The 12652-nt window shown below is 40.6% G+C and overlaps 1 protein-coding gene across 3 annotated transcripts in view; it reads left to right on the top strand.

Moving 5' to 3' along the window:
* LOC116847772 (serine/threonine-protein kinase PLK1-like) overlaps positions 1-12652 on the top strand; it is a 43264-nt gene that overhangs the window by 26953 nt on the left and 3659 nt on the right. For 2 of the 3 annotated variants that reach the window (XM_032823119.1, XM_032823118.1), the window contains 6 exons: positions 7131-7235; positions 7305-7421; positions 9898-10112; positions 10921-11344; positions 11865-12328; positions 12511-12644. In XM_032823119.1, the coding sequence (XP_032679010.1) occupies positions 7131-7235; positions 7305-7421; positions 9898-10112; positions 10921-11344; positions 11865-12328; positions 12511-12644 (1459 nt within the window). The remainder of the gene's footprint in view (positions 1-7130; positions 7236-7304; positions 7422-9897; positions 10113-10920; positions 11345-11864; positions 12329-12510; positions 12645-12652) is intronic. The other variant, XM_032823120.1, reaches the window with a different exon arrangement.

The following is a 12652-nucleotide window of genomic DNA, read 5'->3' as shown; positions in this document are numbered from 1 at the left end:
ATTGAACTGGCGGAGGAAGACCTTGTTATTCTTCTGCCGAACGATTTCTGTCACAAAGTGGGTTGATTCTGCTGATTTGGTCCTGCTAGCTTTAGAGAGATGCAGCAAAGTGGCGATATTAGCCCTTTGCGTTACAAAAGCTGCCACAATCAACGTGTTCACCTTTTGCGCTCTAAGGGTGCCGTAGCGATATACCGTCCAAAGCTTTTTATAAAACTTGAAAAACGCCGCAGTGCGACGGCTTTTGGCTTTTAAACGGCGATGTAGCTAATTTAGATTCAGATTTTTTTAATATCGTGATGAGACGCCTTTCGACTTGTAAATCAGCTTTTTAAATTAGCAATGATTGATTTAGAGAGAAAGAGATTTTAATTTTATAGAAATTTTATAAATCTGCCGTCATTAATTTACGTATAAACGTAAATGATTGCATATAACACATTAATTACATGACCAATAACGAGCCAATGACGTGGGACATCATATACACACAAAACAATATTATTCTCCTGCTAAAAAAAGCGATTATTCAATTTACTTTTCTTCTTTTAAGTATTTATCTTTTAAGTATTTTTCTTTTAAGTGTTTATCTTCAACAAAGAATATTTTCTTGATAATAGTTTTAAAATATAGTCATCACAAATCTTAGGAAAACTCATTATCATGTACTTGAAAAAGAATTTATTCTCTTTACAAGAATATTATAAAACTTTATCAAAGGAAAAGCTGATTTGATTTTATGTAGTGAGTAAACTTATGTTCTCGATTGAAATGCTAAATTTATTAGAATTCAGAATGTATTTCGAGTATAAATTGCAATATATTTACGGATATATAAACTATAATATTATGAAACACTTGAAGCAAATAACATTTACTTGCATGCAGTATATATTTGTGCGCATTAAAAGTTGCATTTACCGCATCTCTGCTGATTCGGATTTTACTTGAGCTTGAAAGCAATCAGTATTAGAAATCAACACGACAATCCGCGTGTTAAATTATTCAACAGCCGCGGATTTTCCGGTCCACAGTGGGGATAAGCTCAATGCGGACTGAATTTCCCGGGAGTACCGCGCACGAGCGATACTTACCGTTCGTTCCAAACGAAATAAACCTATTTCTTCCGTTACCCCGCCAGCGAAGAAAGCTATAACTTTTCGTAGGCTCTCCAGGGGAGTGCAGAAATCTCCGTGTAAACAAAAGCAATTCACGATGCCGGCACCTTCTGTCCGCTTCGCTGCGTTCTCCGGTACCTCGCACCTCAGACAGGAAATTCCGCGACAGACGGACAGACAGACAGACGGACAGACGGACAGACAGACAGACGGACAGACCAGACCGGACACACGGCGGTGCGGCCCGCGCGTCCCGCCGCCGACTCGAATCGCCGCCGTTCGCGAGCGCTTGCCATTATGTCGATTGCAAAAAGTGAATGGCTCGTGAATGGGATTATTTCTGCGGAATCGAATCGATGACGTACCACCACCGCATGCCGCGAAAACCGGTCGGCGGTCGCGCTGTGCTGCGCGCGCGCGCGCGAGTCTGCCGCCTCGCTTATTTTGTTGCTCGCGAACGCGGACATCACGGCGTCGAAGAGAGTCTGAGGGCCCCCGGACGAGGGCCCCGAGGGCCCCTTTCGGCGTTCCCGACGGCGAAGCAAGCAACGAGACTCGCTAAACGGACACGAGATGCGACGGCGAGGGGACTCTTGACAAGTTGATCGCCGGGGAAGTCGAGTGAGGAGTTAACGGATCGCTGTCCTTCGCCGGTTCGCGCGAGACAGAATCCCCGAATCCCTGACATCGGCGCTATCGGGTGTAATGAAGCTCTCGCATATTAATCGACCTCGTCGACCGTACGCGCTCGCGCCGTTGATTAATAATAATAAGTCGATGGCGGCGTGACTCGCGCGCGCGAGCTGCACCATGAATATCTGACGGTGAGCTGAAAGAAGGGAAATTGCCAAAATCATGGGTGTCTGAAGTCCCTGTCGCAAAGCCTGAGACACCAAATAGTCACACACGGAGGAAATATTTTAGTCTTTTCTTTTTTGCATATAAATTCTTCTCGATTAAATTCCTTTCAATTTTACTATGTTCCTACACACAGAAGTATGTATACTGCATTCAAGTAAGCGTTGCGTGTTTCAAGTGTTCCATAAGTTTATGTCACTGCGAATTTATTCCCAGCACAAGATCTCCTGGGGATGTCCCAGAGATGTCCTGAGGACGTAGAAACGCCCCAGGAAGTTCTCAGGACGTACTCTGGACGTCTCCAGGACATCTGTGCTATTAGGGTTATAAGTTCATCATAAGCATCAGATTTATATATTCTGAATAATAGTAAGTTTGACATTTCAATTAAGAATATTAAATTAAAGCAAAAGTTCGGTTTGCTTGCTATATTGAGACAAAGCAATTTTTTCGGGAAAATATTCTTATAAAGAGAATAAATTCTTTTAAATATACCACTAAAAAAAAGAAGCACTTTTCTAAAATTTGTGAGTATACTTTAAGATTATCATCAAGAAAATATTCACTATATTGAAGATAATCCATTCTCTATGTTGGAGGTAATCTTCAATTTAAAAGAAAGGAAAGTAAACTTTGAATAATCGCTTTTTTTAGCTGTAAGATGAAATTTTTCTGTGTGTACTACTACAAGAATAAGTCGTCAGTAAGATTTGTCTTGCCAAGAAATATGGCAAATTTCGTTAGAAACATAGCAAATAGTTTTCAGAATACATTTCAGTTCCTAAAATACAAATAACACATGTAAAATGAAAGAATAGTCAATTACTGCAAAATATTCATCTACTTCTCAGTTACAAAATTTTATAATAATTCTCATTAAAATTCTTTTTATGTAGGATCCTCGATCAATGACAAGATCGATTAGAGAACAATATACGATCAGTTTCTGCTTAGCAAGTAAAAGATAATACCTGCCTAGCAGATAGAAAGAGGGGAAGGACAGTTTTCGAAACTCATACCTGGAAGAGCAGGAGGAGTTGAATCCGAACACGTAGGTCGAGTCGCGTGAGAAACGAGTAACTGAACGAGGAACTGCCTGTGTAATTCTCATCCTTGTTTCAAATTGTGATTATTTTCCCGTTAATGCAGCGAAATTGAATTGAATTGAAGCGTTAATGTCTGTGTAATCAACCGATAATAACTTGTGTGGTACAAATTAAAGGGGAAAACAAATAACACCATCGAACCGTGAAGCCAAAGTTGAGTAGAGAATCTTTACACAGTTGGCGCGCTTCTCTCGTCCGAGACAGCGAACGTTTCGTAAAACGGCCGGCCCAAAGGGCGAAGCAAGCTGTTACACGATTACATATAGCGGAAAGAATGAAAATAGTCGGAAGTCCTCTTCCAGCCTGCCTCCTTCTCCAGCCGTAACCGCGCTAATTTCGACCGATGCGTGTGTGAGTGCGTGCGTGCGGACCGTCCCGAAGAAACGAACGCAAAACGGGGACAAGGCTCGGGGTTTTTGTCAACAGTCCATTTAACCGCGCGTGCACAAAGCGTGTGCACGCGCAGGGGAATGTATTTTTAGTCGCCGCCGCGGCGGTATTTAAAAATAAACGAACCGCATAACCGTACACGGCCTCCTCTCGGTACCGCGCCGTGTGTTGCCCGATGCAGCACACCAGGTATTCACGGCGGGTTATCGCCGAAACATCGTGGGGACCGAGATACCTGCGAGATACTCGAACCGCGCGGACGTTCTGTGACGGCTAATTTTGATACCTCGCATTTTAATGTATCCAAGTACGACATAGTTTTAAAATCTTTTTACCGTTGAGTTTCTTCTCCCATGTAAATTAAATTGCCATTCTTGAGATATGCGGGACATCTTTCCGGTATCGCACAGTGTGTAGTCGTATAACAATAGTGCATTATTATTTTTCTTCAATTAGGATAAGAGAAGCTCTGATGAAGTCGGAAAACAAGAAATGTTGAATCTTTAATCTGAAATTCTTTTTATCTCGCAGCTTTGAATCACGTCATTTGACACATTTAAGAGATGTATAAATTATAATTTATTATGTGTTAAATGACGTGATTTAAAACGATGAAAAACGTCTAAGAAGAGATTCCAACATGACACACTTAGATTTGCAGTTCACACACAGTTCTCTCAGTGCTATAAAATATAAAACATATATCTATCTCACGGAGTATTCGAGTGAGATTTATTGTTGTCAATTTACTTGTCCAAACAATTATCTTTTTTATGTTTACTGAGGAACATCAGAGATGGCAGCCGAAATGTCTAATTGATTTTTCAAGGAGGGTGTTCGATGCTTTATTTCTTGTATTATAATCTTTTTTTAATTGAGCTGCTTTTGTCAGTTGTCGTTCACTGAGTGCCATTATATGTTACATCGAAGATACAATTTAAATCGAAGATAATGTCATATAATTTTATCTAGCTAAATAAAAATTGCCGATAAGTAGAAATTTTTGGGACGAAACAAGTTTCTTTATCTCCTATTAACCCTGAAAGGATCTGACTTAGGAATTTAAGAAATTTTGGTCGTCCATATCTTATCGTTTATATCCTATCGTTTGTCCACTATATACTAAACAATAAATTTAAGAAGTAAAAAATATTTGTTTGCTGATAACATATTTGATATATTTACTTAAATCTAAGGTCCTTTGTTTAAAGAGAATAAGCAGTTACTTAAGTGAAAACCTATGATTTTAAAATATACATTTTCTTAAAAAATAATATTTTTTTATTATTTTTATTTAACATATTTTTACTCTCAATGTGTAGTATTTATTACGTAACTTTATTCAAATATGAGTAAATTTAGCAGTATGAAGAGATTTTAGGCAATATGAGTCTTCTTTGCTTTTATCAACCGTTTCGCTCTACTTCCCTGAAAAACTAACTCGCAGTTGTAGAGAGAAAGTTTTAAGCTATTTAAAAATTATCTTATTATATCTATTATAGTAATATCCACGAATGTTACATAATTTTATTAAAATAGGAAAAATTTTAGCAATATGCAAAAATTTGGAACGAAGTGAGTTTCCATTACTCTTATTAACTGCTTTGCTCTGCTTCTCTGAGAAGATAACTCAATGATTGAAAATTTTTCAACTGTTCAAAAGTTATCCTATAGCCCCATAATAATATTTAATAAAAATTCTGACCAAAGAGATTATAATACTACAACACTATTTCCTAAAAAACATTTTCCATTTTCTCAACAGGACTATTGTATAAACATAAATCGTGCAATCCAGGGAGACGTGCAAAAGCTGCAGGCGATGATGGATGCTGTAACGTAATTTCCGCACAATAATGATAATAAATTACTTTTCTTAATAATAAAAATATATATTATTTAATTACACATATAAAATTCAAACATACATTTAAACAAACATACTCAGTAGTTTTCTTTAAATAAATCCCCGAATATCGCTGCTTATTCCGGCCGGAAAAAGCAATTTGTACTCTTGATTCCGCTTGTCCGATAAATTGTAGGATCGTAGTTGACGGAGTGTTATCACGAATCCAGGCATCGAATCCCGACGTGGACGTATTTAGCGCCGAATGTGGGCTACGTGTGTATGCATATGTACAAACACAGGCCTCTGGCTCTCCGCGTCGCGCCGCGTGCGAAATAATTCCGCTCGCGTGACGTTATCGTCGCGACGAGTTGCGCGTTTTCGTAACGACGTGGGATATTTTCGAGCGAGTTGTTCTGGCGACGGGCCCGCTTGGGCATCCTTTTCCACGGTGAGATCGAATAATCCTCGTCATCAGCTCCGCGCGACTCGTCGCCGATTCCGGAAAAGCGATGGCACGGATCGCGCTCACGATCCTACATTCTTTACGATGCAATTCACAACCTCTCTCTCGTAAGCGGGACTCGTCATCTGTCACGTAAATCGCGAGTCACTGTAAATTCGTGAAAGAATCGCCTGTCACAGCCGAGTTCCGGCTTTCCGTCCAATGGTTTATGACATGTCGTCGCGTCGTGAACGTTGTCTGTCGCGATACTCCAAAAGCCACAAAGAAGAACGAAGGTGTTCTATAAAAAGTAATTTACCTCACTTTCTTTCGCCGCTCCTCCGACTGCGGTATGGGCAATAAACGATAATTTCAGGAGATTACTTTAAGACCGAAAGCGCCGATGGTGAAAACCTTTCACTGCGGCGAGCCTCTCAACGGATGATCGTGGAGAAATTCTTCCTTAGGATCTAGTCTCTGATTTCTAGGACTCGGAAGAAGGACACTTCTTTTATTCTCGCCGCGAGATGAGTCGCTTCATTAGAGATTTCGACTAAAGTCGCGCGTCGTCCTACTTATCATATTATACTGAAATACAGCGCGAAATCGCCAGGATGGCGACATCCGAGAGACGATTAGTGGCTTGAATAAGAATCCTGTTAAATCAGCAATCTCACTTAGAGAAATTGTACCAAGTTCCGTCGACAGTGAAAGGCTGAAAAAGGCTGTAACGTAGTTGTACACTGAATGAAAATCGGTTAGAAATAACTAAGTCTTGGAGTTATGCAAATGTTGTTATGTAAATTTCAGTCGCGTGAAATTGAGAAAATTCTGATCAGTAATCTGACGTAGAAATTAAAACTACAGAATTAGGGACAGGAGCTGTAGAATTTAGTCAACGGTGAAAGATTGGCAGAACTGAAACATTGTACGTATCCCTGGTAGAAAGTTAATGCAGTTGTCGAGCAGTTCCTAAACAGTCACTTAACTTTTGTCTAACTGAAAAATAAAACTAATTGGAATCCCAATGAAGATGTAGCGCTTCTTCTGCAGTTTCTGCGTACGAAAGATACGCAAAATCTAAGTCTACTTATTGAACAACAGAATAAAAAATGAAATATGTTCAATTAATAACCAAATCTGCTGCCCACATAAAATGGGCAAGTTTAGCCTAGTAATATTTCATGCTCCAGTAATAGTATGTATACATTTCTACCAGAGTATGATACACAACCAATTCGCGATATATAATCCCAAAATTGAGTTCGTTTAACTCAGTTAAATTTAGTCCTTGTTGTATCGACTGATTTTTCCTTTTTATATCATATACCGATATTATACCGATGATTTGTTTCTCGACTGTCCAGGGCGGCTTTGCGAGAGTTTACCTGATGACCGACGTCAATAATGGGAACCAATACGCGTGCAAGATCATCCCGAAAAATCGTATGCAGAAAATACACATGCAGAAGGTACGTATATTTGTTTAACCAGCGTGTGCTTGTTTTGCAGAAACATTACGTGTACCTTGTTGTACCTAGATCGCGCGTGAGATCATGATCCACAAGGAGCTGAATCATGTGAACGTCGTTCAGATGCATCACTATTTCGAGGACAACTTGAATGTGTACATGCTTCTGGAGGCTTGCCCGCGTAAGGTATCGTATGTCTCTTACTTACTTGGCCAGTTATCTCTCACGATACGTTCTATCTGTCCGGGAAAAAATCTCGTGTCTCTGCCTTCCGCTTTCGTGGTGATACCGACTGCAAACGAGGCGGAAACTCAATTAAGCCTTCCATTGTGTTATGTCTTATTTAATTTGTCGACAATGGTTTACTTGTTTAATTGTTTACTTGTTAACTCTGAGATAGATACATAATTTTTACATTTATAAAATGAGTGAATACATACTTAAATGTATACATTACATATATACAATGTTCGAAAAGTTCCGGAACGGCCTAATATTTCAGAAAGAAAGCATTTTATAAAAAAAAGTATTTTAGACAAAAGTTTTAAGTTCACAGTTCTCTTTTCAAGATCAATTTAAATTTTTATAAATGGAATTACATAATTTTTTTAAATACAAATCGATTCCCACGGTGATTCTGCATATAAATTTATCGAAAAGAGTGAATATTTTCCGAAATATTTTATATTTTATCTTGATATTACAAGATCTTTCGATACAAGATACAAAATATCTCAGAAAATATTCATTTTTTGTTAACTGCATCTGAATACTTTTGTAAGTAAATTACGCATAAAATTTATTGTTGTAAAAAAAACAGAAGAATCTTAAACAAAATTCCGTTGTATTTTGTAAATTTATTGATGTACTAGTGTGTAAAGATGAAACATTTTTTGTAAAATGCTTTTTTTCCAATGTATTAGACCATAGTATATACAAATCATACATGCATACAGAAATGAATGCATAGAGTAGACTCATCTCTACTATACAAAAAATCGAATAAAGTCACACAAAGAACAACGGCATTTCGGACAGCACAAACTTAAAAGATGGCTTTGAGATCTTAAAAAAACGTCTAAAAGACCTTTGAAGAAAATAGAACGTTTTCTAGATGTTTTATAAAAGTTTGCACCGTTTTGAACAATGATTATAAAAATATCAATGCGTCCAAAGCGTGTCAAGTTTAATATAGTAAGTTTGTTCGTTTAAAAGAAACTTCTGTACTTGTGCAGTAAGTTAGAGTGAAACAAGTACACTTTCTTTCATCCTAACTTATTGCACTAGCGTGCGCTTATTCGGAAGTTCTACGAAAACGAACAGACTTAATGAAATAAGCGAGACATTTCACATCTTTACGCGGTATGTATTATGTATAACTCCAGCATCCATTCTAAGGTTGTGTCTAAGTTCGTTATCCCTTGGCACAAAGCCGTTGTCGTGTTTTATTTTTCACCATGTTGCGCGCGCGCGTTCTTAACAGACACATTCCGATAAGTCATTCCCATAAGTCATTCGCATTCGTTCGAGTCGCGCACTCCAAGTCCGTATCCCGTCGTGCAACACCTGCGCGATCTAAATCGTCGCGTTGAAATTGCATTGTACACGCCGTATGCGAGAAACAATTATAAGCCCATCGCGTCTCTACCTGTCGGTTGGGTCCCGCGAACGTCTTGCGCCACGGTCAACACGACCGTGTATTTCCATCCCGCCGGAAAGAGAGCGGCACTTGCACTCTTCATGGCTGATCCGCCGACCTGTTTGTACCGTTAGGACGCGACGAGGCATCAACTAATCGTCTGATTATCCTCGCTCTCCCTCGCTCAGTCACCTTCGTAAACGGCAAGTCTCATTTCTGCCCGCAGCTCGATCGTCGGGAGGATCGCTATTTGATTCGCGATAGAAATTATCGGGTTATTTTTTGAAATTTCTCATTTGTCTTGAAAATTATCCGTATTGAAAATGTATGCGAAGAAAGGCATATTTCAGACGCTGCTTCTGCACGGCGTAGGTGATAATAGATGCAATAAGAACGAAGACCGTAACTTTTAGCGAAGAATCGCGAAAGAAAGAAAGACTCCGCTGTGAATAGCATTCCACAAAAAAATAAAAACGACAGGATTTTTCGAGGATCCGAGTCTACCGTCTTTTCGCCAGGAAACGCTTTCTTTTCGGTCGTTTACTCTCTTTTCAAAGGGACCATACAGGTGGCCCTTCCGCGGCTCGCTATAGCGTACAATCGCTTTTATGAGATTTTGTTGTCGGTATCACGTATTTCCAAGTTCATAACTGAAGTTTCTTGCAACATCTGTGCGAACGACACGGTTTATGGAAAGCCATAAACGTAAAGTACAAACGCGCAGGGCTGGGAAGGTTAGTTTTTAAAAGTGATTTGTTAGCGTGACTCATTATTCATTAGAAAAAAGTAACTCGTTCACCGTTAGCGTTACCTCCGCGTATTGTAGACGAGCCTTTACAAGTGACACGTTACTTCCCAACCCTGCGAGATGCGCACAAGTAAAATTCCATTGTCTCGATATCCAATTTCTCACTTCCGAAGTCCGTCGAAAGGACTCGTCAAACACTCCACTGTAATGCGGCGAAGCAGTCAACTACTCCAGACACAGAAGCGATCGTTCATTCTCTGCCTCTTCTTCATCAGAGCTTGATGCACGTGCTGAAGTACCGTGGCAAAGTCACGGAACCGGAAGCGCGTTACTATATGAAGCAAATGGTGACCGGCGTGGCGTACATCCACTCTCAGAAAGTCGTCCATCGAGATCTGAAGCCGGGCAACATGTTCCTGTCGGATCGGATGATCGTCAAGATCGGCGACTTCGGACTGGCGACCAGGCCTGACGGCCAACGTAGGCGAGTGTAAGACCCGTTAATTTGTGACACTGTGAGGATCGAATCTCGTGTTCCCCGCTCATTAAGGATACACTCGTTAAATTCGTAAACACAAGTAACAGCAGAGCTCATAAAAGAATTTAAAAAACAAGAAACACAGCGTGTATACAGTCAGTGGAAAAAAGATTGCGATACTTTGGTCTTGATAAATTTACTATCACTAAATAAAAATTACTAAAGAACAACTTCTTTTATTATATCATATTTATTTATTTATTTTTATTTACAGGAAGTAATCCCTTTGCACAAAATACAATTTTACTGACATTAACAACAATAATATTAAAATTAGAGGAAATTTTTCAATTTAGTTGACCCTCTCCCTAATGAGGTAAACTGTCGTGAACATTAAGTTCATTTCAGTTCAGTTTGCTTTTGCCTCTGATAAAATGAGTTGTTCGTGAGATGTTGAAAAAAATCCACGGGAAGCGTGGCTCCAGCAACTTCACTTGTATACCGCAGATGTGTTCTGAAATTTATCGGGGCAAAACTGCAGCAGCCTTTCTCTTCTCACTGACTTAACGGGGAACCATCATAATAATTATACATCCGTCAGATTCTTTCTTGGTATCTCTGTTCTCGTTGACTGTATCGTTAACTTAACTTTTCCCCGTCGGCGAGAACATACAAACATCGCGCATAGAGATCTCCCTTTTTCCCGACGCTCTGATGACGATTGTTAGGCGCGGCCGACGGATGTACGCTCGTCTAAACACAAACGGCGGCACGTCGACCGGGGCGGTATCGTCGACTGCAGTGTCGTTTGCATTCGCAGGACGATATGCGGCACGCCGAACTACATCGCCCCGGAAGTGTTGTACAAGCAGGCGTACAGCTACGAGGCGGATGTTTGGGCGTTGGGCTGCATACTTTATGCCTTGCTGGTGGGGCAGCCGCCGTTCGACACCGCTACGCTCAAGGAGACCTACGCGAGAATCTGCAATAACCATTACCGCGAGGTAGACGACAGTATCGCGAGCAGGAGCGGTCAGGATCTGATCAGGTGGCTGCTGCAATCCAATCCCGAGCTAAGACCGAGCCTGGAGAGAGTGAAGGAGCACGCTTACCTCACCAAGGAGTACGTGCCGGCGTCCTTGCCCCACACTTGCTGCTACCAGATGCCACCGACGTCGATTGTCGAGCCATCCTCGGTCTCTACTGTCGCCAGAAGCCAACAAGAGGCCAACAAAGCGCAGCAGGTCAGTGATCCCGATAAGTTGTCCGGTCATCGATATATTTTTAAAAAATCGGGTAGAAAGAATTAATTCCCAGGATTTTATGCAAATTTCGTCGCATAAACTGCAGTCGAATCGAATCGAATACATCAGATCAATAATCTACAAACTGCAAAATTAAAAAAATAACAATTAGTCAACAGCAAACAAAATTAAAATATGGTTGTATGTATGTATATTGTATGTATACGTAGGTTTTTCTTTCAATCACCAAAGGTTGATTTAACTGTATAACGCGAATAATTCTAATGAAAGTAAATCATTGATCTGAATTTAGGATTTGTTTTACGTAAACAATAAAAACAAAGAGTGTTTACGCTAAAATTTGTTCTCTAAGAGGCAAGACACAGACAGTTTGCAAAATAATTTGCAATCCTGAAATTGAGTTCGTTTCACTCAATTCCAGTTACTTCCGCGGATTCTTCTTTTTGATGCGTCATCAAGCTAGAAAAGGTGTTCACAAAGCGCCCTGAATTTTTTACAGGTATGGCAGCAGAGCCTCGTTCATCCCGACGCGTCTGGCATGCCGCGTTATCAGCAACAATCGATTCAAGCTCAACAGCAGCAGCAATTGCAGCAGCAACATCTACTCAATCGCTCGCAGAAAAGCCTGCAGAAGGAGTCCAAGGTTTCCAGCTGGCTCGTCAGAAAATTACCGAAGCTGCCGCGGTTCCGGCAACGGCTTAGCAGCGTGCTCTGTCCGGACCACAAGAAGATCGGCCTCGTGGCGCAAAGCGTGCAAATGCATCGCGCTCTGGAGGCCTGCGTGACGGAGATGAAGCGCAACAACACGTGCAACCCGCCGACCGTGGAGGACATCGTGCCGCTTTTCGTCACCAAGTGGATCGATTACTCGAATAAGTACGGGCTGGGCTTCCAATTGTCCGATAAGTCGGTCGGCGTTCTCTTTAATGACAACACGAAGATCAGTTACACTCACGATAGAAGGTAAGTTCCGAGACTGCTAGCGAATAAATCGAAAATTACGCTCATTGCTTGAAGTAATTTCCGGCGAAAAAACGCGATTATCCGTTGATTCGATGAAAACTATCAATTATTCAATTCAATTTCGTTTTATCGACGGTAGAATAATCCATTTAGTACTATACAAAATATAAATTATGTTGCAGAAGAGTGGAATACATGACGACCGACGACGAGGTGACGCGATATCACCGAGAAAAGGACATCCCATTGGCGCTGCAGAAGAAACTCGAGTTGCTCCGTCACTTCACCGAATATATGGACGATTTCCTCACAGAAGGTGAGCTT

Source organism: Odontomachus brunneus, unplaced genomic scaffold, assembly GCF_010583005.1.
Source record: "Odontomachus brunneus isolate Ranch 3 - 2012 unplaced genomic scaffold, Obru_v1 Obru_scaffold_083, whole genome shotgun sequence".
NCBI classification, from domain to species: Eukaryota; Metazoa; Arthropoda; class Insecta; order Hymenoptera; family Formicidae; genus Odontomachus; species Odontomachus brunneus.
Note: the sequence above shows the minus strand (reverse complement) of the source record. Positions and strands in the feature narration are given on the sequence as shown.